General features: G+C 40.6%; 1 protein-coding gene across 5 annotated transcripts in view; it reads right to left on the bottom strand.

Annotated features, from left to right (window-relative positions):
- Positions 1-26,091, bottom strand: part of MCTP2 (multiple C2 and transmembrane domain containing 2) — a 254,411-nt gene that overhangs the window by 60,335 nt on the left and 167,985 nt on the right. For all 5 annotated transcript variants that reach the window (XM_043489630.1, XM_043489631.1, XM_043489629.1 and 2 more), the window contains 3 exons: positions 22,665-22,766; positions 20,234-20,308; positions 18,058-18,177 (listed from right to left, as the gene is read on the bottom strand). In XM_043489630.1, the coding sequence (XP_043345565.1) occupies positions 18,058-18,177; positions 20,234-20,308; positions 22,665-22,766 (297 nt within the window). The remainder of the gene's footprint in view (positions 1-18,057; positions 18,178-20,233; positions 20,309-22,664; positions 22,767-26,091) is intronic.

Here is a 26,091-nt window from a genome sequence, read left to right as displayed (position 1 = left end):
ACACCACTCAGAAAGGCAGAACAACTAGTTTTAAAAGTAGAAAAGCACTAAGTTAAATGAAAGAAAAAAAAACATGTAATGTGCTGTAACTATTGGCTTTTCCCCCTAGAATGATAATTTCATAATGGTCATCATATCTAGAACCAGATAATAAACTTCTCATTATGCGTTTTTGCCAAAGCTGGTAATTGAGCAGTAGAAAGTCTGATTTTGGTAAACACATATTTCAAAGCAATCAGCAAAATATCTGCTCTGATTAAATGGAGGGAGGAAAAAAAATCCTCACACATTTATTTATTCCCCCAAAATCTGGGTATCTCAAGGAGGTCAAGAAAAAATATTAAATGTACCGCTAAGTGTCTCACTCATTTCAGAGGCGTAAATATTGGCACGTGGGCACCCTCGGTGGGAGTCAGTGGGGCTCTAATTGTACTCTAAGTGGGCAAAGCTTTCTCTACAAGTGTTCGCTGACTTTGCTCACATGAACATCAAGCTGTAATTGTGACTAGAAACTTCAACTGAGCACTGAAGACTTACTCCTTCATATTCATAGAAAGATTGGATCAGAATGAATACAGGAAAAATGCTCCAGGTAATAACGCAAGTGTATCTAATTAGCATGAGCACAGTGATGGAATAAAGCAGTTCTCTGTATTAAGTTCCTCCACTTGCAGCTTTATTTCTGGCACTAAAATGAATCAGGGTTGCAATACATTCACATTAAGCCTGCAATAGCTCTGTACGTGTTCAATGTGCTTAAAATAGACTAAGGTGCCTTAATTCGGAAAGCCTCCAGCAGGGATTAGTGAGCGATGCTCTTTATAGCAAAGGACAATTTCTTTAGGGAATGGAATAAGAATGTCTTGGATGGTCTCCCATTACTCGGATCAACTACCTATTTGCTTAATCAGAAAGAAAATTGTGCTTGTTTCAGAGCCACTAACAATAAAAAGGATGCCAAGTTTGGATCTTCCTTCCCCTTAAAAATGCTCTCAGGAGTCCTGAGTTTATTTTAATCCAAACAGATTTCTGACAACACTGGGCATCACTATAAACTGGGAAGAAACCTAAAATATGGTCTTTCAGCATGTATGTCCACACACACACACTCATACATACACCCTCAAACATACACACACACTCATACATACAAACACACTCTCATACATACACACATACCACTCACACTCAACAAGCTTCTGCCCACCAAAACAATGGCTCAAATCAAAGCCCAGCAAATACAAATTCAATTTTTGGCCTCTTACGTTTAAAATCTGTCGCATCATGTAAGCAAATGTGCCCAAAATAAGCACCAATATTCCCAAAACTAGCATGATCTTATTTAGAGATGCCGTGTGAATTTCAATGTTTTTCCTTTCAAACAAAAAATAATAAGTTTGATGACACAAATAGAAAATTAAAAGTCTTCTTCAGCTTTTTCAGGATCGGATTCATTTAAGTGCAGAGTGAAACTATTTTAAAAGGCCCTTTAAAATCCAAGAGGCAGATGTTCAGGTAAAAGCGAAGCCAGGAGATTGTTTATTTTAATAAAGCTATTATATGCGCTGCTCCAAATTAGGAGTGGCATTGAGGCTAGGGCATGTCTAAACCATCACCACCTGTTTGCCCTGAAAAATCAATTAAAGTCACACCTTCACAGCACGGCCTTTCTAACCAATAAAACTTAGACAGCTTCATCATGAGACTCGAGTCGCTCAGAGGGAATGTACTTGAAACCTGAACCCTTAGTCTTACATTCCTGCCCTGCTTGCGTTCATATAAACCAACCACAGTAAAGCTAGCCTTCAGGGCCAGTGGGAGAAATCAGAGAGAGAAAGGGATGAAAACAGGAGAGAAGAAGAGATAGACTCTGACTCCCATTGGTTTCATACTGAGCATCATACCTCCTTTTGGTGAATTCTAGTAATTTTTTCAAAGGCACTTCCCCCCCGCCTCACACCCTTTTTTTTTTTCTCCTTCAAAACAATCCTAGGCTACATTTTCTGTGCAAGAGAAGAGATGCAACTTTGCAAGTTGAAAGCAAGGGCAGGAAAGCCATCCCAAGTGTTTTAGTAATTAAACGAATATGCATAATGAACCATATGCCCAAAGGGCCTGTTCTTCATGTGGGCCAGATTTTTGTTTGAATTTTTAATTTTTATATACAGATGAAACATTCAGTGTAATCTACCAACAGTGCAAGGGAACATACAAGAAGAAGTGTGAGGGACAGTCCACGTAGGAGGCAGGCACGGGAGACCCGGGAGAAATCCTCTCCTGAAGATATTGATTCGAATGCTGTTTTCCCCCCTGGAGCAATAGTTCTCGTCATCTGCTCGGAGGCTTCAGGAGACACATGTAACGCATACACTGACAGCTTTACACAATATGAGTAAAATACAGTGCCGTCAGCTGAAAAGTGTGAAAGTCCCGTGGGACAAACAAGGATTTCTTAAAAAAAAAAAAAAAAAATGCATCTACAGCCATTATTCAGACTACCATCTCGATTTACAGGGAATCTTCCCAAGTCTCTTCTGGAAGCAACATAAATATTATATTGCAAGCTCTAGGCCACATATATTAGCAATCTGAACTGATCTAAGCGGAATTCTTATCTCTCAATGATGCAACTGTATCTATATAGTGGGCAGAAAATGCTCAGGGTGAAATGCAAGCTTGCCCTCCCCACTCCTTCAGCAAGGCTGACTATGAATTTAAGGAGTGCAATATGGTGCCTGCAACATACAGAATCCTAGGATTTCATGCACTCACATCATGGAAGAATTGGTAAAAGGTTCCTTTAAGCTTTTCAGTGTTATTTAGAAAATGCTGAGTTAAAATCAAAGCAATCTAAGAGATACAGAGTCTGATTAAAATTATGATCTCAGCTTTCGGACACCACACAAGAATAAGGAAGCATTCTTTAATGCAGAAAGGTGAGGTTTTTAAAAATACGTTTGCACAACATATGAAATTTCCAATAATGTTCTGGACAAAGTTATCATGTCTATGTGTGGGTCAGTCTTGTACGTGCCTAATTCAAGATAAGTATTTCAAAGTGTGTATTTCATAAGTGTGTATGTATGTGTGTACGTGTTGGTGGGGGAAGCGGCAGAGAGGAAATGCTGAAGTCCACTATTTACATCTGTCTTTACCGGAAATAACTTCAATGCAAAATGCCACACTGGCCCTTATGGCATTGAGAAAAGATTATGAAAACAAATCTGATCAAAAGTCAAAGTGAAGCCTTGGACTTCTTTCAGCCCCCCTTTTCTGAACACGGATATGCTGTCGTTTTCACAATGTAAACACCAGCGATGGAATGCAAAGCATTTAAAGAGCAAGTCATAATGGAGCTGTAAATAACATCTCTCATTGCTTTCACTCTTAATTCAGAGTTTATGCCTTTGACACTGGCGAGGCTACTTGATCTAGTGGTCTCAGCGGAAAGACAGATAAACTTCAACTGCAGGCGGAAGACAAAACCTGACAAGGAGCATCACCTTTCCTGACTGTTTCAATCCTTTAAGGAAGTGTTGGAGCAATTAGAGAGGGAGTGTAATCTTTGCAGAGTGCATTAACACTCTCCGACCTCCCAGACAATAGATCAGACCTCAGACACATAATGCTTCCCTAAGGCTTTTTAGCCAGTATATTTGATCTCTTAGTCACTGCATGTGTGTGACTATAGGTATCATCCACGTAGAAGGCATTATTCATTAGCACTACTGTCCACTGGCTCCGACACTGGAAGGTAATCAAGCAAAAAGCAGGAAAATCACTATAATCCATAGCAGTATTTCCTGCATCTTTAAGATGGGGGGGGGGGTGTGGTTTAAGGGTGATTCTAGACTTCAGGAAAATCATCTTTCATCACTCTCTTATTATTTTTTCTTAAGCTACAGAGTTCATTCCGTGAAAGTGAATTTGTCTTATATGGATGTGTGTGTGTGTGTGTGGTGGGGGATGACCTCCAAAGTACTGGATGCTCTTTGTCTATAATATGAACTTCAGAATAGATTTGTTGAGAAAAGCACATGTGTGTAAACAACACTGTAATATGCAAAAGAAAGCAAAGAGAGGAAGTCAAATAAACTCCTTGCACTGCAAGCGTTTAAATCTTCCTCTATCCTGCAGGTTACACGGCAGGACACACCGCTAAGGCAGTAACCTATTTCCTGATGAACACATCCTGTTGCAACTGCTAATCTCACAGCAGAAGCTTGGCTTTTACCATTTATTATAAACACTTTCAAGAACTGCTTACCACGATATATTTTTTAATGGATTAGATTTGTGGTCAGTTGCTAACAGAGCAAAGAACTGAATATTCTTTACGTGAAAGCAGAAAAATAGGTTTTCCAAGAGTCTGACTTGCTATCCTCATGAGTAACTGGAACAGCAACTGAAATAGAATATAAGAAGGCTAGAAGGTTTCTTTTCTCTTCTCTTTCCCCCCCATTCTAAGAAATTCTGTATTTGAGGGTACAGCATACAAGACATTATTGGTTCTGAACTTCACCACAAGACTTAGCGAAATGTTCAGGAGAGGGACAAAGACTGAATTTCACACAATTTGCTTGAGACTATCATGGCTGACTGTTGATGACACTCAACATCTACAGCCTAAAGCATTTAAACCAAAATAATTACATTTTCTGGAATCAAGGCAGTTCCCCTTGAAAATGTGCACTGCAAAGGTTTTTTAAATGAGGCTACATGAAAAGAGGAGAGCTGAAAATTAGCTTTATGTTTAAGCAAATCACTTTAGAGTTTGCATCTTCAAACCCTAACTTAAGGAAAAATGGCAAATGAAAATATATATTCACAAAAAGCAATTTAAGAACTTCTGAACGTTAACTAGCAGGGAAGAAATATCTACTGAATGTTTTAACTTTGCTTGAACAATGCCTGATATCTAAAATGAAATAATTAAAATAACTAAAAACTGTTCTCATATCCACTATACAATTTCTTGGAGAAGGAAATGGCAACTCACTCCAGTATTCTTGCTTGGAGAATCCCAGGGACGGAGGACCCTGGTGGGCTGCCGTCTATGGGGTTGCGCGGAGTCAGACATGACTGAAGCGACTTCGCAGAGGTAGCATACAATTTCTATTGTTTTCACAACAAATTGTTTATGTTGTGTTTTTATTGCTGGGTAAAATAAATAGCTTTCAAAGAATCTGTGATTCCTCTCAGATCAAAACTAACCTTCAACAACTGGCTAAGGAAGAAAATGCCCTATGGAAGCAACTGATTTTATCTTTTGACACAAGAGGGCTTCCCAAGTGGCTCAGTGGAAAAGTATCTGCCTGCCAATGCAGGAGACACAGGTTCAATCCCTGAGTAGGGTAGATCCTCTGGAGGAGGAGGAAATGACACCCAAGAAAACACACATACAAACGTACACACACATATCACGAAACTCATGCAACTCAGCACTCAATAGCAAAAGACTTTATAAACCTAACCAATGGTACAGGCATCAAATTTTACCTACAGGTTAAGAAAAGTAAAAGAAAAAATTTTAAAAAGAGGCTAAAATGGTTATTTGCCATATAAAATCTGTACCAGTTCAGCAGTAACCTATATCTTATCTCTTGTGCATACAGATGAACACGCCACAGAATATCTGAGAAAATTTTTATAAAAACAGAGATTACATAACACGCATATTTGAATTTTTTTCTAATGCAATGATTTCTGCCTGTAGATGACTGTATCAAATTAAAAATAAATCACCAAAATTAAAATCCCCAAGAAACAGTGCACAGAAATTTACTTTGGGACTTTTATCATTTATGAGTTTCTATCGCCACCTGCAGGACGGTCTTTAAATAAACTCCAGAAATAGAAAGGCTATCTGCTATTCTTTTTTCTTTTCCTTTCTCCTCTTCCGGCTCCTCTTCCCAATTCACTACCTCTTTCATTCCTTGGGTATGGCCATGCATGTGTATATGCACATGCACTAAATTTCAAGGCAATCAATTATTTTTCCCTTGAAACACGTCCATTACTAAAAGTTTAAAGATCACCAATGAAAAGAAAAACAAAATTTACAGAAAGAAGCGAAGGCGACTGAGGCCTAGGTAGCTAATTTTTTAACAGCTAAACACAGGTCACATTTTCCTATTTTGCAAAGTAGAAACTGGAGGAGAAACAAGTCTATAGAAATTTCCTCAATGTGAGGGCTTCAACACTTTCCAAGGAAAGGCACTTTTACTATGGAAAAGTTGAAAATAAAGTTACAGTTGCATGTGCCTGGCTTATACCAGGGCAGAAGAAATGCTGCTGTTTGCAAATTCATAGTTAGTATTCTGCTGCTATTTAAAACAAGAGACAAATGAGAGACAGTATTTTGCTAAAAGTGTTCAGTTCAATTGCTCAGTCGTGTACTCTCTGCGAGCCCATGGACTGCAGCACGCCAGGCTTCCCCGTCCATCACCAACTCCCAGAGCTTGCTCAAACTCATGTCCACTGAATCAGTGATGCCATCCAGCCATCTCATCCTCTGTCGTCCCCTTCTCCTCCTGCCTTCAATCTAAAAGTGTCACTGTGGCCTAATAAAGTAAGAACAAGCTGAAGAGCAGAAGTCACAACTTAAACACCCAGAACATGCAAACGCTGATTATCATCCTCATCAGTTTCACCCTCAGCAGCAGCACTGTCCCCATCAAGTCCTGATGAGGAACACTCATCTGCGGCGAGGAAAGGGTCAGTCAAGGATTTCCCTGGTGGTCCAGTGGATAAGAGTCCACCCGCCAATGCCGGGGTCACAAGTTCGATCCCTGATCCGGGAAGATCCCACATGCCACGGGGCACCTAAGCCTGTGCATCACAATGACTGAAGCCTGAGCTCTAGAGCCCAGGTGTGACAACCACTGAGCCTGTGTGCCCAGCGCCCATGCTCACAACAGATGCCCCCGCAACGAGAGAGCAACTCCCATCCGCTGCAACTCGAGAAAGCTCACAGGCAGCAAGGAAGACCCAGTGCAACCAAAAATAAAAACAAATAAAGAAACAACTTCTTACAAAGAAAAGGGTCCGCCAAGCCCACACCAAGTAACATTACAGATATTTGTTCCTTCAGGGCATATTACCCCTCTGGGTAGCGACTCTCCAGATGCATATTTTCCAAAGGTAAGACTTGCAGAAAAGTGTGTTTTTAAAGAATTTTTAATAACACAATCTGTGGACACTGTGTAGATACAGCTCTTACTCATGAAATGAAACCATCATTGCAAAATTTATGACCACACAAGCCATACGTTGTGAAAATGGCATCAGGGCTGACGATCCTCCGTTCTAGAGGCCAGTAGGGAAAAATCACTTTCCCAAACCTTCGGCTTCTTCCCCTGTGAAAGAACATAGAGTGCCATGCTTCTCCAGACTTAAAATCGTAGCCGTGGGGGTCTCGCCTTAATACCAACCGAGTTAAGGAGTGTATTCCTTTCTTTTTACTTTTCCATGACAAAATCAAGTATCTCTGGCAGTGAGTTAAAACCAAAATTTTAAAAAGCGAGGACAGAAATAGGCACATCTATTTTAAGGGGCCAAAAAGCATGGCTCTGGGCTATAAGAAAATCCCGAGGAGATTAAAATAGCCAATAAACATTGAACAAGAACAGGGTTTTAGATGATGACATAATCAACTGACTTTTTATTTAGCTGTCTTCCTATCTTTTTAAATAAAAGTGGGAGGGAGAGTGCCAGTTCAATGAAAACATCCCTCCCCCAAATTAGCGCCATCATTTCAAAGGCCAATGACATGACTCCAAGCTCAGCAGAGAAGGAGCAAAACACACCTTTCTGAATCATAAATCAAATGGCAAAAGTACAATACAGTATAGCAAACCCTAACCAGACCACAAAGAAGGCTTCTCTCCATAAACATCAGATCAGGCAGCTCGAATGATTACCATGCTCTCTTGTAGCTGTCATCTGTGGTGGGTCTAATTACAGGCTGCCCAGCGAGCATGCCCGTGTCACACAGCAATAAAAGGGCCAGCGGCTCGCCAAGCCCAGCCAGACAGCGGAGAGCACGCGCCACCTAATGGGGAGCCTCGAAGATCAGCCAGAGACACTAATAAAGATGACAGCTTCCAAACAAATGACAACGCTCGGACCACCAAAAAAGCAATATCGAATTAGCTGGAAATGCAAGCACTGAGCGTGGTTCTTCAACAGGTCAGAACTGAAGCAGGAATCAGTCCTGTGTTCAGACACATGAGCACCCTACTCCTCTCTGCCCAAGCCCTCTCTTTTATTTGTAAATCTCCTTTTCCATTTTTGCATCACACAAAATGTTGGCACATCCAGGTGTCATATTTAGAAACAGATTGGGGCGGGGGGGACGCACTTGGCTCTGTAAGAATCAAAAATAAAATCCCTGCAGATTCAGGGGCTGTGGATCTGGGTTAGAGATTTGCCAGTTCCCCTCCTACTCCCCCAGTTTTCCTACCGATGTCTTGTGGCCATTTAGCTGCAAATTAGCACCAGTCCCTACCCCACCATGGACAGGGTTGAGAAAAAGTTGAGAAAACGTACATCAGAAAAGATTATAATGAAGCTATTTTGGGCTGTTTCTGAATCTTACCCTCTGGTGGGGTCACAGGTTGCTATGGTCAGAATAGTAACTGGATTCAAACAGGATCCAATAACAGATGGTGTGCATGAGTTCCAGTACTCTTCTAAGAAGCATTGATTTGACGCCTGCAGTATACTCAGTACCGAGATAAGCAGTAAGGGTGGGTACACAGATAAAAGACTGGGCCTCCGTCATTCAGTCCACAGCTCACAATGTCCTAACGCAATCCTTCAATCATACGGCTAAGTTACACTGAGTGATTTCTTAAGCATATGACATTACCCTGAAATATTAAAATAAAACCCTTTTTTGATATAGAGAACATAATTTATTAGGTCAAACATGAAAAGTACTATCATAGCCTGAAAGATAGAACCCCATGATTTGGCATTCAGCATTTCCATGCACATTCATCAGCCCTAGAGATAGTTGACTCCTAAACATTAATTAAATAACACAGAAGACAATGCTTTGCATTTCAACCCCATCCTCAAACAGGTCCTTCACAACCTCTGCAATGAAACGGCAACTGAGTGTGTGTGTGCACACCTGTACCCATTTCAGTGAAGCTTTTCTCTGAATTAGGGCAGCAACACCCAGCCTCCCAATAGCTATATCAGCTAACAATTCCTACCCACATTTGTAGCTCACTTCATATGTTTAAAAATACTTGTGATTATTACTTAATTTTCTCTCTAAAGGGCAAGTTTAATTTCTCTTATGGTGTGCTTTAATAATTAAGAGGTTACCACTTTGGTTTCAAGTATAAGAGGAGCACATTGGAGGGAAGATAAGGGAAAGACAGAGAGGGAGCAGCAAAAGAGGTGGGAAGGGATGCTGGGGAGAAGCTGGGATGCAGGGGGATGGGGTGAGAAGGGAGGGAGGGAGGGAAGGAGGAAGGGAGAGAAGAAAAGAGGAGAGGAAGATGCTGTTTGTTTAGTCACTAAGATATGTCCGACTCTTTTGAGACCCCATAGACCGGAGGAGTCCACCAGGCTCCTCTCTCCATGGGACTCTCCAGGCAAGAATACTGGAGTGGGTTGCCATGACCTCCTCCAGGGGATCTTTCTGACCCAGGGATCGAACCCACATCTCCTGTGTTGGCAGATGGATTCTCTACCACTGAGCCACCAGGGAAGCCCAGGATAGATGGACAGAAGACTTACTATGATCATTTCATCTCTGCATCTCAGTATCTAACACTGGACAGACAATGGTTGTGGGAAGGGAGGGAGGGAACCAAGGACGGAGGGAGATGGGCAAGCTTGAAGGAGGCCGTGAAACATGGCCCGGGTCTAGGAGTAACATGGACATTGAAGTCTTTTCTTTCTCTAAGATTTAAGTTCCGAGAGTCAGGATCAAGTTCAAATTAACAAGAGGGTATCTCTGGACAGCAGAGTGAACTAGACTGAATTCTCCGGACTCTGCAAAGAACACCGTCCCTAACCAGAAAATTCAGAGGCGGCGAAAAAGTGTGTGCTTACAAATACCCCCTAAGAGAAAGCGCAGAAAAAGCAGTAGGTAGAGACAAGAGAGTTCTCATCAGGGGCGGCACCCAGCTTAGAACCACTCACCAATTACCCACAGGGCCATGTGAAGACTGACAACATATGCTGTTGCAGAATTTAAAAAAATTAAGACCTAATGCTTACCAGTCAAAACTGGGATGCTCCAAAATACCAACTGATTTCATTCAGTATAGCTAGAATTCTGTCTGAAAATGCAATTCAATTATGAAGTTGAAAATATAAACATGAAATATGCTAAAATAGCTAAGAGTGTCCTTTTAAATTTTCAACAGATAATCTTTTAATGCAATTACTGTAATTTTATTAAATGGCATAATTAGTTAATGCCTGAGAAGATGTCAATAGAAGGTGCAATTATGTTGTAAAAAATTACAATCACAATGTACAATAATGGATTGTTCTTATGAAAAAAATTGCTGAAAAAGAACTTCATGGTATTTCTGAAAGTACGTTAGCTAGTCCTCTGCGAAAAGGAAGATTTTGGAGATCATATTAAATAGAAAAATAATAAACTGGCAAATATCTTAAGCATCCTTGTAATATATTTAGAGATTTTTGCATATAAGTATACATTTTTGTAGCATTTGAGATGCCTAAAATTTTTTTTCCAAGACAAAATGGTGATTGTAACTGTGAATTTTTTTTATAGTCGATTAACAAGGTTGTGATAGCTTGCGGTGCACAGCAGAGCAACTGGGCCATACATTTACATACATCTATTCTCCCCCAAACTCCCTTCCCATCCAGGCCGCCCCCTCACATTGAGCAGAGTTCGCTGTGCTCGACACTATGACCAGCACTATTTTAATAGGCCAGTCTGAAAACAAAACATCCATTGTAGTCATTTGCACCAAAGTAAATTTAATCTGAATTCTTGGAGAAGGGGTACTTCTCCAGGTCTCATGAAATTTTTTCAAACTGTTCTCAGAAAACATTCAGCAATATAACTTTTTGCTTCCCAAATGCCCTCTGCTTCTCAGGGCTGTGTGTGCGTGTACACACACATTCATGCATGATGGAAACATTTGTTCTGTTACAGTTGCTGTTGTTTTTCAGTTTTAATGGGAAATCATTTCACACTTCTCAAAATTATAGGATCCCTAAAAGCTAAGAATTCTGTATGTGTTAAGTAGAAGCTACCAGTATGAAAGTGGAGAACTGTATTTTAACCTCATGGGGGGGTTGATTGATGCTTTAAGTTATATATCATATTGCAGGACCTGTCAACTCTGAAGAATTAATTCTTCGGTTTCTTACATCAAGAAATACAGGGAAAAAGTCACAGATGTTAAAAGCATAGCTTTATGAAGATACCCATTGATATATGGTAGACTTAGATTGCTTTTTAACATCAAAGATCCAAGTAAAAATTTAATAAATAAGGAATCCATCAAAGATGCCCCACAGACTTCTCTCCCTGATACAAGAGGTAAGTGCCTGAAAGATTGATGGAAAAACAAAACTATATAAGTGCAACTTTTTTTTAACACCACTGGGAGATCTTTGCTATTTAAAATAATCTTCTGATGATGCCAACTGTCAAGTAAATATTTTCTGTCACATGAAAAAAAATCAATGCATTTACGCCATGATATCCCCTTAGGTCTTTTTATAGACAACTGGTGCTTGTCAAATACAGTTACCTAAGAGAAAAACAAAAAGATGATTGTACAGTGTAAGTGTCAAGATACAAAATTATCTTTTGAAAAAAAATTTAATTCCTTTTAACTATCATCAGATAATAATTTGCACTAGACATGGGAATATACACTAGAAATATGGGCCCTCACACACTAGAAAATTAGGCTAATGCCTCTGAAAGCTATTGCTTTAAGATATTCTGTAATAATTTACTAATGTAGATAGTCACTCTTCTTGACTCCTAGCCCTTATTCTGAGCAACTTGAAATACTTGAAGCAAATCTGAAAAGAACAGACTTCTTCCATGGTTCCTTCCTTTAGTTCTTTTCACTCTTCACTCCCCCCTCGAAAATCCTTCTACATCATCTAAGAACTTCCTCCAAAAGTGGGAAAAGATAACTCAGTCTTCAATTTGGGGTTTAGTCTTGAACCAAGCACTGAGGTTTTCTAGACCATGAAGCTGAATTCCAAGGATGTCATAAGCATGTGATTCCCACAGTCGGGGATGTTCCCCAAAGATGCTACAGACCTTTCGCTTCTTTTATTCCAGCTCTTGTGAATATAATGACTATATCTGAGAATTATTCTTACCCATATATTGATGGTTTCTTTCTCCCAAACCTTCTTGGGATAGGCTTAACTCCCATTCATAATATCTAGATACATATATGAAGTGACTCATATGGTTGTTCCTAGAGTTATTATGTGACTGTGTGGTGCTAAGTCACTTCAGTCTGACTTTTTGCAATACTATGGACTATAACCTGCCAGCCTTGTCTGTCCATGGGATTCTCCAGGGAAGAATATTGGAGTGGGTTGCCATTCTCTTCTTCAGGGGATCCTCCTGACCCATCGATCAAACCCAACCCTCTTACCTCTCTTGCATTGGTAGGATCTTTACCACTAGCGCCACCTGGGAAGAGTCATTATCTATCTATCTAAATAAGGACCACAATTCGTGTATTTGGCTCTAAGGACAAGGATCCTGGAAACAAGGGTCTTTAAAATATAAAGACTACAATCACTGCATCTTTGGCATATATAAGAGGCAGTGTAGCCCAATGGTTAAGTGCAAGGACTCAGCTCTGCCTCTTAAAAGCATATAAGCTCCATCACCTTATTATTAATCTTTATTTAACTTCCATGGGCTCATTTTTCTTATCTGTAAAAAGAAGGAAATACTGTAACTGGCACCTACAGCTGCAAGTTGTTGCAAGAACTAAATGAATGAACCTTTATGACATGCTTAGGATGGTACCTGACATGCAATAAACACTGAAGCAACATGCGCCATTAGTTATCCCTAGAGGTCAAAGCCTGTGACTGGGAATGATCATGAGCATGTATATAAAACACCATGTATATTTTAAAAATCCATTCATATGGAAATATACAGATGTGCTTCTTCTAGACATGATGCTTCAGCTACATGTGGCCTCTGTCAATAAGCCAACATCTCATATGAACTTATCTTTTAATTGAAGAAACTAGACTGTGAAATTTTGAGCAAAAAACAATTAACTTTAACTTAAAACACATCAAGCTCAGAAAATATAACATAGTAAGAAAAAAAAATCTAGAAAACTTAGGGGAAGGAGAAAGACTCAAAAGCAGTAATGAGCAAGATTTCCCCTAATTATCCTAGCCAAAAAAACCCTTGAGCCTATAGAAATGTGATTTAGAATTTGACTGCTATAAAAAAAATCCACATTCAATGACCTACTGTATAGCACAGGGAACTATACTCAGTATCTTGTAATAACCTATAAGGGAAAAAATTCTGAAAAAGAATAGACATATATACATATAACTGAATCACTCTGATATACACCTGAAACTAACACAACATTGTAAATCAACTATACTTCAAGAAAAATGAAAGGAAAAGTCCACAGTTAACTTCTCACAATAACAATGAATTAAACAGTATACAGCAACATTCACATAGCAGGTGTCAGGGAATTAAAGATCATTTTATTCTCTTACTATGGGGAATAGAACCACCCATCTTATGTGGAGAGGGGATTCATTCCCCGTGGGGTAGGCTGATGATTAGACAGCCTAAAAAGATATATTTTCTCATGGTTGTTCATCTGACTGGACACCACATGGACCTAGATTTTCTTTTTCTCCTGTGATTCTGGACCTAGATCTTAACAGGCTGCTTTCCTTTAACTCCCGCTTTCAACAAGATATGATATATTCATATACACATCCACAGGCTCCCTTAGAAAATGTATGGCTTGCTTTCATAAAGTCTTAAAATTAACAGCCAGAATATCCTAAACATGATCCTATAACATTCCTGCTTTTTATCAGCTGAAAATAGACACACAGACATGATGTTAGTAAGGCAACTTTATGTTATCTGACAAAACAGAAGTGAACAAAAATTCCGAGGGTTCTGCCCTTGGCTTGCAGTGCTGTACCTCTAGGGGAAGGACAAGCCCCAGTGGAGACTGGTTCAACCAACCCGGTTCTTTGCACATCTGGGCAATGAACCCTCAAGTAGCACTTATCCTAATTTCTAACAGAGACAGGCTTTTACATGCAGTCCTATTGTTAAATAAATCCTTGCCTTAAGACCTTGCTTCAGGGATTTCCGTGGTGGCAAAGTGGTAGAGATCCATCTTGCTACGCAAGGGACGTGGGTTTGATCCCTGCTCGAGGGACTAAGATCTCACAAGACACAGAGGAACTAAGCCCGAGCACCACAGCAAGAGAGTTCAGGGGCTGCCTCCAAAGGTTCTGCATGACACAGCGAAGACCCCAAATGCTGCAACTAAGATCTGACAGGGCCGAATCAGCGAATATATTTTTTAAAAAGAAATTAAAATTACTTTAAAAAAGACCTTGCTTCAGACAGCACAAAAATTATTCTGCCCCTGTAACATCAAGCAAGTGGAAGAAGCATGAACTAAGGCATCACATGGATGAATCAAGACCAGGAGCAGAAGTGTGTCCTCAGCAGACTGTAGGAGAATGTTTGTACCATACCCCACAAGACAAATATGGTATTCCCAAGAGGGGATGGGAGGAGGGAAGCCAGGCTTCAGCATTAGAGTCTCCCCTCCTCCCTGTCTGGCTCAGGTCACCGGGGTACCCAACATTTGGCAGAAAGACCACCCTGAAGGGAGCCCTAGAGTCAGGGACACGGCCAGTGGCAGCACCCAGGTGTGGCTTCACTCACCAGTCCTCCACGAGCAGTTGACATTAAGTCTGTAAGTAAGAGCCACGAAAGCAAAATGTCCTCCAAAAAACAGGAAGGCTCGGCTACCTGTGATCTTATTAAAAAATAAATAAATAATAAGGGAGGCTATGACACATTTTTAAAATTTTATCCTAATAATGCATGTTCTTTAGGTGTTCTCGTGTTGAGGAGCATAAATGGTTTTGGAGTGACCATCATGATGGTAGTGACAAAAACATTCTTGAATGAAATCACACATCCGCAGCCTAGAGAAGGGAGATACGCATGTCTACACCTGCGGTATCTCTTGAGATCCGCCGTGGCTGGTCAGGGTCAATGTGAGATAGTCATTCAAAAGTCAAACTCCAAAGGACAACAGGAAATTAAGTGTTATCTAAGTGAAGCTCTCAGGACAACCCAGAGAGAGTGAGAGTGGACACACATATCACTGTTAATTGAATCTGCATTTTTCCAGTGATGTCCAGCTGAAAACATCCCCTATCCACACCGCCAGTGGGGCCTCTCACAGTCCTGGATGCCTCTAAGGGATTCCTGCAAAATCGCATTTTGGCAAACCTTCTAGAAGAGCATCCCTGTATCTTTCATTCTGTGGGACTGAGGGATGTCCAAAGACGATGTGCCAGCCTGTGCCTGGCAGCCAGGCTGGCAGAGGACTCTGCAACGTGGTGTTGGCATGGAGGGTTCACTCAGGTCGCAGGCGGTGCCCCCCGTCCCCGCCTGCCAAGGCTCGCTTCCCGGGTAGAAGCCCCTTCCATGAAACAACTTACTTCTATTCACTTGTGGTAATCTTTCTTCAGATCACGCTGACAGCCCATTAATCATTTCTGTCATCCCCCTACATAATCCAGTGCAACAGATCTCTTGTTTTTCTAAAAATCCCAGTGCCAGAAACCAGAAAGAGGAAACCCTTTCCCCTTCCAAGCGGCTGGCCCGGGTGCTGAGTGGGAGAAGACACCAGTGGTGGTAAGTGGCCTCTTTTGCCCAGAATCACAGAGAAGGTTCCCTGGAAAGTTTGCAAAGAAAATTCAGGTGGGAAACAGAGGCAGGGAGGCTGAAAAGGAGCAGCCCCCAGCTGCGGGGGAACGTGAGAAAGGAAAGTGGGTGAATCGACCCCCAGTCAAAGTCAGATAGGGATTAAAGAAATCCTTCTTCATGGTGGTACCAAGGCCAGTTGGTCGAGCAACTTTAAACCAAAGAAAAAGTATGTTAAAGGCCAAGGCTGCAGCCGTCATAGAACTTCTGCCTCCCAAATCAATGAAAAACTAGCATTAACTAAAGACAAAACAGAATGAGCCCCAGTGGCTGAGAAAAGGCCTCTTGTGGAGCCAGCACACTGCTTGCATAATAAAAACGGAAGTGACTTTGAACCCACTGACCTCTGGGACTTTTTTTTTTTTAATGCAGATATGCCATGGTGGGTAGGAAGGAGCGCAATGATAATAGGACACAGGGGACAGAAGAGCCACGATCGTGACTAGACTGCTCACACACGTATTAGGTCACACTGTGACCTGTACACGGGACAGAAGTCAATGACATCACACAGGGGTCCCCAACATCTGGGATCTAATGCCTGATGACCTGAGGTGGAGCTGCTGTAATAAGAAGAGAAATAAATTGCATAATAAATGTGATAAACTTGAATCATCCTGGAACCATCCCCCCACCATCCACCGCTGGTCCATAGAAAAGCTGTCTTCCATGAAACCAAGTCCTTGGTATCAAAAAGGCGGGGTACCACTGGCGTAACACAGAAGGCGCAAGAAGAGCAGCTGAGTGACTGTTTTCTTTTTTTTTCCTCCTCCCACACCGATGCTACCACTCTGACCAATGACAAGTTCCTCTACAGACAAGGGAGGACGCCCCGAGATGCCAAGTGAGGACACTGTGCTTTTAATAACTTTCAAGTCCCTACTAGATTCTGGGACTCTCGGTGGTTCACCCAGGTGATCTGAAGATCACGTGCAGGTCTGAGATTCTGTGATTTCAGCAGGCTCATAAGGAAGGGCCGATGGTATTATAAGAGTGTATTTCACAGACATCATGGTTCTCCTCAGTGCTGTGGAGTCAACTTGTAGTCATCAGTTATGACTCAAGAGGTTTGATATGAACACATGTTTTTTTATACCAACGTCTGTCAATGATTTCCTTAAAACATAAATTAGAGCAAGGCAGTCTTCATTTAGTCATGTGATTTTTCATCTGCCATTTTTCAAAAAACACTGGCACTTAAGGGCACAGAAGGAGAGAAACAGACCCATGTAGTGACTAAACAATGACTATAACCACCACAAGAACATTCAAAGTCATGCTCGACTCATCGCAACCCTGTGGACTATACAGTCCATGGAATTCTCCAGGCCTGAATACTGGAGTGGGTAACTTTCCCTACTCCAGGGGATCTTCCCAACCCAGGGGTCAAACCCAGGTCTCCCGCATTACAGACGGATTCTTTACCATCTGAGCCACAAGGGAAGCCCAAGAATACTAGAGTGGGTGGCCTGTCCCTTCTCCAACAGACTTTCCCAGCCCAGGAATTGAACAGGGGTCTCCTGCATTGCAAGTGGATTTTTTACCAACTGAGCTATCAGGGAAGCCTATCAAGAGATGGTATATGAGTATAAGTTGGGTGGCTCAGTCGGTAAAGAATCTGCCTGCAATGCAGGAGACTCAGGTTTGATCCCTCAGTTGGTAAGATCCCCTGGAGAAGGGAGTGGCAACCCACTCCAGTATTCTTGCCTGGGAGAATCCCATGGACAGAGGAGCTTGGAGGGCTACAGTCCATGGGGTTGCAAGAGCTGGACACGACTGAGTGACTAAATCATGAGTTGGGTAAGTTTAGGGATTCCCAAGGATAAGGATGGACTTAGAAAGAAACCTCCTCCATAGTCTCCTATGTCTCCTACATAATATATTTTAGGAAGGTGACTGTATATCCGCTATTTTTTAAGTTTTCTTACTGGTATAAACTTCAGCTTTGCTGAATGTACACCATTCTGTTTCATCTAAGTATAATAAAACCCACCTGCCTTTGGATTTGGAACTCAGAGCAAATAATCTGAATTTTTTTTTTAAAGGAACCTTACCATGAATGCTACTGTACTTCTCAGCGTGGATTCCCACTGGAAGCAGCTTTTAAGGAACTGTATTGTATTCCACATAGCCATGGTGAGTCTCTTCACTCGGTCTACATCTCTGGATAAGATCTGATTTTTAAAAAATGGAAAACAGGGAACAAGATTTACACACTTCAATTATTATCCTTAGATCAGACGGCTTGGTCATTTGAATTATATTCTGTATAGACACTAATTAACAAAACAATAAAGAAGAGTCCTAAAATTTTTCTAGGATTCATTTTTAAAATATGACCATTCAGGGAGGAAAAGAAAATCCAATGCATTTTATAGCTCCTTTGAAGAACAGGCTGTTTCAATAATGTTCAGCAGAAAACTGAGCTGGTAAAAAATACAGCCGTCAGCAATGTGACATGTGTGAATTTGTCTGTGTGTGTTTGAGAAAGAGAGAATGGAGTGAGGATTTGTGCTGTTTAGTTTTTAGTTTGGAAGGAACTGGGTAGTTTTAGTAGAAATCTAAATGTATTCTAGCTCATCACATCTAGAAGAAAAAGTCTATAAAGCTCTAATCCTTTGGCCACCTGATGTGAAGTGCCAGCCCACTGGAGAAGACCCTGACGCTGGGAAAGACTGAGGGCGGGAGAACAGGGTGACAGAGGATGAGATGGTTGGATGGCATCACCCACTCAATGGACACGAGTTTGAGCAAACTCCGGGAGATAGTGAAGGACAGGAAGGCCTGGTGTGCTGCAGTCCATGGGGATGCAAAGAGTTGGACACAACTGAGCAACTGAACAATAAGAGCAACACAGGAAAGTAAAGTTCCGGGAAGGGAATCCCACTCTCCCACCTCTTTGCTGTGTGACGTTGGGCCAGTTTCTTAACCTCTCTTATTCAGTGAGGTTGACATAGGAGTGCTAACCTTGGAGGTTGTGGAGACATTTGAAGGATTAAGTAGTTGAGTCACAAGTACAGGTTTCAACTTTGCAACCATCTGGTGACGCTTAGTGGTGAGAGGCCCTAAGGGAGAAACCTAACATACCCCAGGGCCTCAGCCCCCAATCCCCTCGTGTTCCGACCTCCCAAAGCCACTCCACATGGAGGTGAAGGTCCTGTTTGGCAAAGGAAATGTCTTTTCTCCCAGATGTTGGTAGATTCATTTTAATTTGTTTGCAAAAACAGCAATGCCACCTACCCCAATTCAGGTTTTAATTTTTCAAGCAAACAGAGCAAAAGACAATAATAATAACAATAATAAATCCACTGATTCCCATTACACAAAATAAATATTACACTCAATGTTGTGGCAGAACAAAACAAAGCATTTAGATGTTCCCTTCAGAAGAGGTTTAAGGCCCTTCCCGAGTGTGTCCAGAAGTTCATGGGAAACCAAAGGATGGTAAGCTGCCTTTATACTTAACTTGCTTTATGTAATCCCCAGCTGCTCACCCCACAGGAAGTGGTGGAAGTCATAAACACTTTAAAAAGGGGACACGCTGTTACACAACTGAAGAGGGACAGTACGTACAGAGTGAAATCCTGAACTGTTGGGACTAGAACAGGGAGGGGCTCTGAAAAGAGCTGGAAAGGTCGTGGTAAGAAAAATGTGAAACTTCCTCGACTCAGCCCCGATCTTCACTTTCTGTTGAGCTGATGAGAGAGGAATGAAGGGCCCCTGGCAGGGGGAGTGAGGATTAATTCCACAGAGGGTTAAATGCTGGTACATCCCAAATTTAGGCAAAACAGAAGCGGGAGGAACAGCTGTGGGTGAATCTGTGGCTAGACATCTTGAAAGAGCCACCAGCTTCCCTGTATGCCGGACATCATAAGCAAAATGCCTCTCTGAACTCTGCAGGGATGAAGAAGGGCACGGCTGTGATGGAAGGAGGGCGGAGGGGCCCAGGACACTCAGGAGGTTTATGGAGGCTTGACGCTCAGAATTCCTGCTTACAACACAGTTCAGGGCTGAGCGGAGGGCCGACACTCTCTGCATCATCAACAGATACGTTCTCAGTCCTTCCCTTCTTTACCGAACCCACCCCAAGTCCTCATCTAGGGAGGAAAGGGGAGATGATGGGGGGAATAGTGAAGAGAGGGAGGAGGAAATGAGACCAAGTCATGAGCAGTGACTACTCTAGGTGCGGGTGCTAGTGTCCCAACAAGCCAGGTTACTGCCCTGACCCACCTTTTTGGACAGCTTGCGGCCATCTTCAACAAACCGCTTTTCTCTGGGAGTAAAGGTCCGAATACTTGCTTTGATCTAGAAAGAGACATCAGTGTTAAAAATGGAAGCATTGAGATGGACTTCACTCTAATGACTGAGAAGCCCTAGAAACCAACACCTTCTGACCCTAAGGGCTGGGGTAGGGGTGGGGAGCAGAGACTTAGGGGTGCCCCGGTGCTCTGCAAGGGCTTCTGGGGTCTCACTTCATGAACATCACTGTCATGAGAGATGAGAATGGAGGTCAAATTGGAGACTCCTGGGGACTCTTCTGATGCGGCAAATTGAAGAGATTTTTTTAAACCACTGCAGAGATTGACTCACGAAGTCCTCCAACTAAAGTCTCTAAAAACGTCAAACTTCCCTTCACATCATGGTTTTGAACTATCCCTTTGCCAGTAATACCTTGCAATGTGAAAATCAGTTTCCGGCTTATAAAAACATTTTTTTCCCACAGAGAATCTCATTTCCTCTCAATGATCCAGAAAAATAAGTACGTGAGTCACCTTAGTCCTGTTTTTAGGGAATAAACTGAGGGTCAGAGAGATTTTGCGGTTTGTCCAAATGACTATATTAAGGGAAAAACCTCAAAAGTAACATTCAAGTCCTTTTCTTCTATGTCAGATGGACAACTAGAATATCACTTAACTAACAGTTTTGAATTTAAGGCTGTTTCCCTCCTAAAACTCCAGTTTTACATGTATGCATATTCTATATACAAGTCCTTGCCAGAACAAAACAGGAGATGAAGGGTGATCCGTGTGTAACCTACACCATAGGTTCTCCTTGAAGGGAAATGTTAAATGGGGAAAAAGAGGAAGTAACAACAGACCCCATACTGGAGTCTGTGCCCAGAGTCCTAACATTTCCAGGAATAAAGTATTAAACTTCCCTGCTACTGATTCTATGAATAATCTCTTAAACAAGGCAAACAATCAGCAGTGTAGCATCAGGGATAAGAGTCAGGAAGACCTGCATCTGGATCCTAACTCACTCATTTATTAGCAAATCAGTTCTCCTGTTTAATTCCATTTGCTCATTATAAGATGACATTAATGATCGCTATGGACCAGGCTTCTTCTGGGAATGAAATGAAACAGTATCTGAGCCTGAGACATTGTAGGTGGGTAATAAATGGTAGCCATTCTTCTAATTACTGTAAAGGCACCATTAGCTTATATTCATGGACCCCACTAACTAACCTGTGCTGTCCTTTCCCGTTCTAGAACCTGCTGCTGATACCATCACAAAGGAATGCTCACAGATAAGTAAGCCACGTTCCCACATGCCTAGGAATTTCTGCTCCCAACAGTCGAAATATATGTCCATCAGAACCAAATGCACTAATTTGTAAACCTGTTTATGCCAATTTTGTCCAATACTGTAATTCTGTATTTTAATTATTATAGAGATTATTGATATATTACACAAGTATTAGTTGCTCAGTCGTGTCTGACTCTTTTGAGACCACATGGACTGTAGCCCGCCAGGTTCCTCTGTCCATGGGATTCTCCAGGCAAGAATACTGGAGTGGGCTGCCATTTCCTTCTCCAGGGGATCTTCCCAACCCAGGGATTGAACCCGGGGCTCCTGCATTGCAGGCGGATTCTTTACTGCTGAGCCACCAGGGAAGCCCTAATACAGATCAAAAGACTTGAAATCAATGTTGTTCTGGAAAGTGTTGAGAAAGGTCAGTTAATACAAAGATACTGCTACTGAGGTGATGATTTTATGGAAAAATAACCTAGAGGGATTCCACATTCAGACTGTTCTGTGTCTTTAAAGAATATCTCTACTTTGAAGAAACTGAAATTAGAAATTATAGATGTTACAGGTGTATGTATGCAAGGAATACACTGTAGAACTAAAAATAGTAAGTCTATGCTATTAGAAAAAAGGTTTCAGGCCTGCACCTAAAGACTGGCAGGAACAATATATATTCATGCATTTTATATTATGCTAAAAGTACAAGATACATTTTAAAAAATCCTCCTTTTACTGCTGTTTTCAATTAACTATTTGTCCTGATAATGTCTGATTGTAGAGCATCTAACTATAGTTAAATAACATAGAGGCTTGAAAACATTTCTGTTCAATAGTCAATGAAAGAAGATTAAAGGTAATAAAGCCAAGAACCTAATTTTCCTCTTATTTCTTGTTTTTTTTGTTTCTTTACATTTAGATTTATTGAGAATTACACACCATCAATTCTATTGGACCAACAGGATTAATATGAGACTGTCCAGCACTGATTTTTTTTGGCTAAGTTTAGAAACACTATTTTCTCTGTAGCTGTAAAAATTCTGAAACATTTTATAGTGATTTGAATCTCTTCAGGTTGGCTACCTTTTACTTTTTATAGAAGAAAGTTGGGAGGTAGTCTAGTTAGACTTACCGGATTATATATGAGGTCCATCTCCAAGTAAATAACTCCTTTAAAAGCTTGTTCTAAATCTTTATTCTTCAACACGTAACAGTTTGTCTGTCCATCTCGAATCTGATAAACAATAGATAAAACACAAACTTTCTATGGGGTTTAAACTGAACAAGCTGACAACACTGAGAATGTAAAATGCATACACAGATGACGCCAATATTAAACAAAATTAAACCATATAAATATTAATCATAAATCAACTTTTAATTCTAAAGTACTTCTATAACTGATAAGATGATAAAGTAACAATCACCAGGCTTTTCCAATGAAAAAATAAATGAATAAAAAACAAAACAAAAATTAGAAAAAAAAAAAATCACCAGGCTGAAACTGATATATGAGTGGAAAATTGGTGGTACAAACTATTGCTAAGTCTACCAGGGCTTTCATTCAAAAATCCCAGAGGTTAAACATTTTTGTTAAGAAATGATGAATATTCTACAAAATTCCTGGCAAGTACTACTTGAGACTGCCAAGGTCATGGGAAAAAGGAAAACTTGGAAACTGTCGCAAGTCAGAAGACTAAGGAGATTAGATGACAAAACGCAAAGTGGTACCCTGGGTTGGATCCTGTAACAGAAAAAGGACATGAGTGGAAAAACTGGTGAAATCAAAATAAAGACCAGGGTTTAGTTAATAATAGCCATGGATAATGACAGATTTTTTTTAGCTTTGATAAATGCATCATGGCGAGAAGAAACAAGGTGAGGGCATATGGGAACTCTGCATCCTCTTCGCAACATTTCTGTAAACTTACAATTACTCCCAAAAAAGGGTTGTAGGGTAAGATGTCTTAATTATAATATAGTATTTTATTTTATAAAAATATTAGATATATCTTATAAATTGTTGCTGTTCCATCGCAAAGCTGTGTCTGACTCTTTGCAACCCCATGGACTGCAGGACGCCAGGCTTCCCTGTCCTTCAACTATCCCCCAGAGCTTGCTCAAATTCATGTCTGTTGAGCTGGTGATGCTATCTCACCAACTCATCTGTCGACCCCTTCTCCTTTTGCCTTCAATCTTTTCCAGCATCAGGGTCATTTTCAATGAGTCGGCTCTTTGATCAGGTGGCCAAAGTAGTAGAGCTTCAGCATCAGTCCTTCCAGTGAATATTCAGGACTGATCTCCTTTAGGATGGACTGGTTGGATCTCCTTGCAGTCCAAGGGACTCTCAAGAGTCTTCTCCAACACACTTCAAAGGCATCAATTCTCCAGCACTCAGCCTTCTTTATGGTCCAACTCTTAATCCATACATGACTGCTGGATAGACCATAGCTTTGACTAGATGGACCTTTGTTGGCAAAGTGATATGTTTGCTTTTTAATACACTGTCTAGGTTTGTCACAGATTTCCTTCCATTTCACTGGAATGAAAACTGACTTTTTTTCCAGTCCTGTGGCTACTGCTGATTTTCCCAAATTTGCTTTCATATTGAGTGCAGCACTTTAACAACATCATCTTTTATGATTTTAAATAGCTCAGCTGGAATTCCATCACCTCCACCAGCTTTGTTCGTAGTGATGCCTCCTAAGGCCCACTCAACTTTGCACTCCAGGATGTCTTGCTCTAGGTGAGTGATCACACCATCATAGTTACCTGGGTTATTAAGAACTATTTTGTATAGTTCTTCTGTGTATTCTTGCCACCTCTTTTTAATTTCTTCTACTTCTATTAGGTCCTTACAATTTCTGTCCTTTATCTTCTAAAATATTATTTCATAAAAATATTTATAAAATATAAAATATAATTTAGGACATTATTTTATACAAATCTTACAAAATACCTTAAAGAAATGAATTAAGGAGCCAGTTTTTAAAGAATGACCAGTATTTCACAGCCACGGTACAAAGCAAATTAAATAAATCTGCATAGCTAAAGCTGAGGTCAAAATTCAAATACATTTTAAAAGAACAACATGCTGATAAACCATCAAAGTTTAAACAAGTTTCACTGATGGCCTCCCTCAGCCAGCATGTACATCAGTTCCATATATCAAACTACTTGTGTACCCCAGAAATTAAGGCATCTTAGAAAAACATCGCTGTATCATTTTGGAAATGACTTGGCTCCCATTAAGGCATTTTCTTTTCAGATTTGATAGCAAGAAGCAATGCTTATATTGTTCACAGGAGTAGCATATGTATTATTAAACTTCTGTGTTGTTCAAAACATCTCTGCTAACTCTAACAGGGCAGAGGCAAACTTGAGCTGACCAAAAGCTCCATTTGGGATTATAATGATCAAATATTTGAAATAACATAGGAAATGTGAGGGCATGAAGTTTGAGCTATATTTTAAATGACTAACACTGTCACTGCAAGCATTCAACACAAGTGGTGGAAATGAGTTGAATAAGTCACGGTGTGGGGCGGGCGGAGGACAGAGCCTTTCCACTTTACAAGGGAGAGGTCACCTTCCTTCCCGAAGTCACCCCACCTCTCTCAGATTGAATAGGTTTTAAACAGAAAGATGGTTTTCCTGGCCAGTGGCGAAGAGGAAGGGGCTGCCCCATAAAGACCTGGCTTCCTTCCTAAACGGTATCCAAACAGGATTCTGAGCTTCCTCTTGTATCCTCTGTCTCACTTAATAAATTGTGGGTGTTAAAGTTGAAAGAAATAAATACAAAGACAGCATGACAATTTGCCAAGATGACTTTGGTCCAATTTAGCTTTGCCTCAATCCACAGTCATTGTACCGTTATCTTAAAATTTCCATGATTTCTTAACGCTTCGGGAAGGGCAACAGAAGAACAAGAGATATCTGTATAAAAAGAAACATTTCATAGTAAAAGAAGTTTTTTTAAATTATTATTTTGGGTAAATGATCGCTTCCTCTTTCTCAATGTCCTAGAATTGTGTCAGCAAAGCACAGAATCCACCTAGGACATTAATGCTGTTTATAAAGCTAGAGATATACTTAAGGCTACTTATGTTTGGCACTTTAATAGATTACTTTTAAGTACAGAAATTCCAAGTTTAAAAATGTGTAAAAAGATTGAAACATGACAGAAAAAAGTCCTTCTGGATGTCCATAAATACTACAATTCCTCCCTGGAGAAGGAAATTAGACTGCAATTTGACACATATCATTTCTAAAATTTTTTGAGAATCTATATTCATAATTATATTCCTGAGAAAAACATATTTTAAATGTTTTGTGCTAAACTGAATATATTTTTCAGTTTCATTTTTTATCTCTCAATATGATTTGATAATGACTGTATTAGTATTTCTCATTTCTTTAAACTGCTATGTAAGTTTCACAATTTGAATAAACCACAATTTACGAATCCTATTTGTGAACATTTGGTTGATTCCACTTTTTCAGTCTGTCCTCTATAAGAAATATCTTTGGGGAAATGATAAACAGTGGGAGATAGAGGA

This window comes from Cervus canadensis, chromosome 17 (assembly GCF_019320065.1).
Source record: "Cervus canadensis isolate Bull #8, Minnesota chromosome 17, ASM1932006v1, whole genome shotgun sequence".
Classification (NCBI taxonomy): domain Eukaryota; kingdom Metazoa; phylum Chordata; class Mammalia; order Artiodactyla; family Cervidae; genus Cervus; species Cervus canadensis.
The sequence above is the reverse complement of the archived record's forward strand: the minus strand, read 5'-3'. Positions and strand labels throughout refer to the sequence as shown.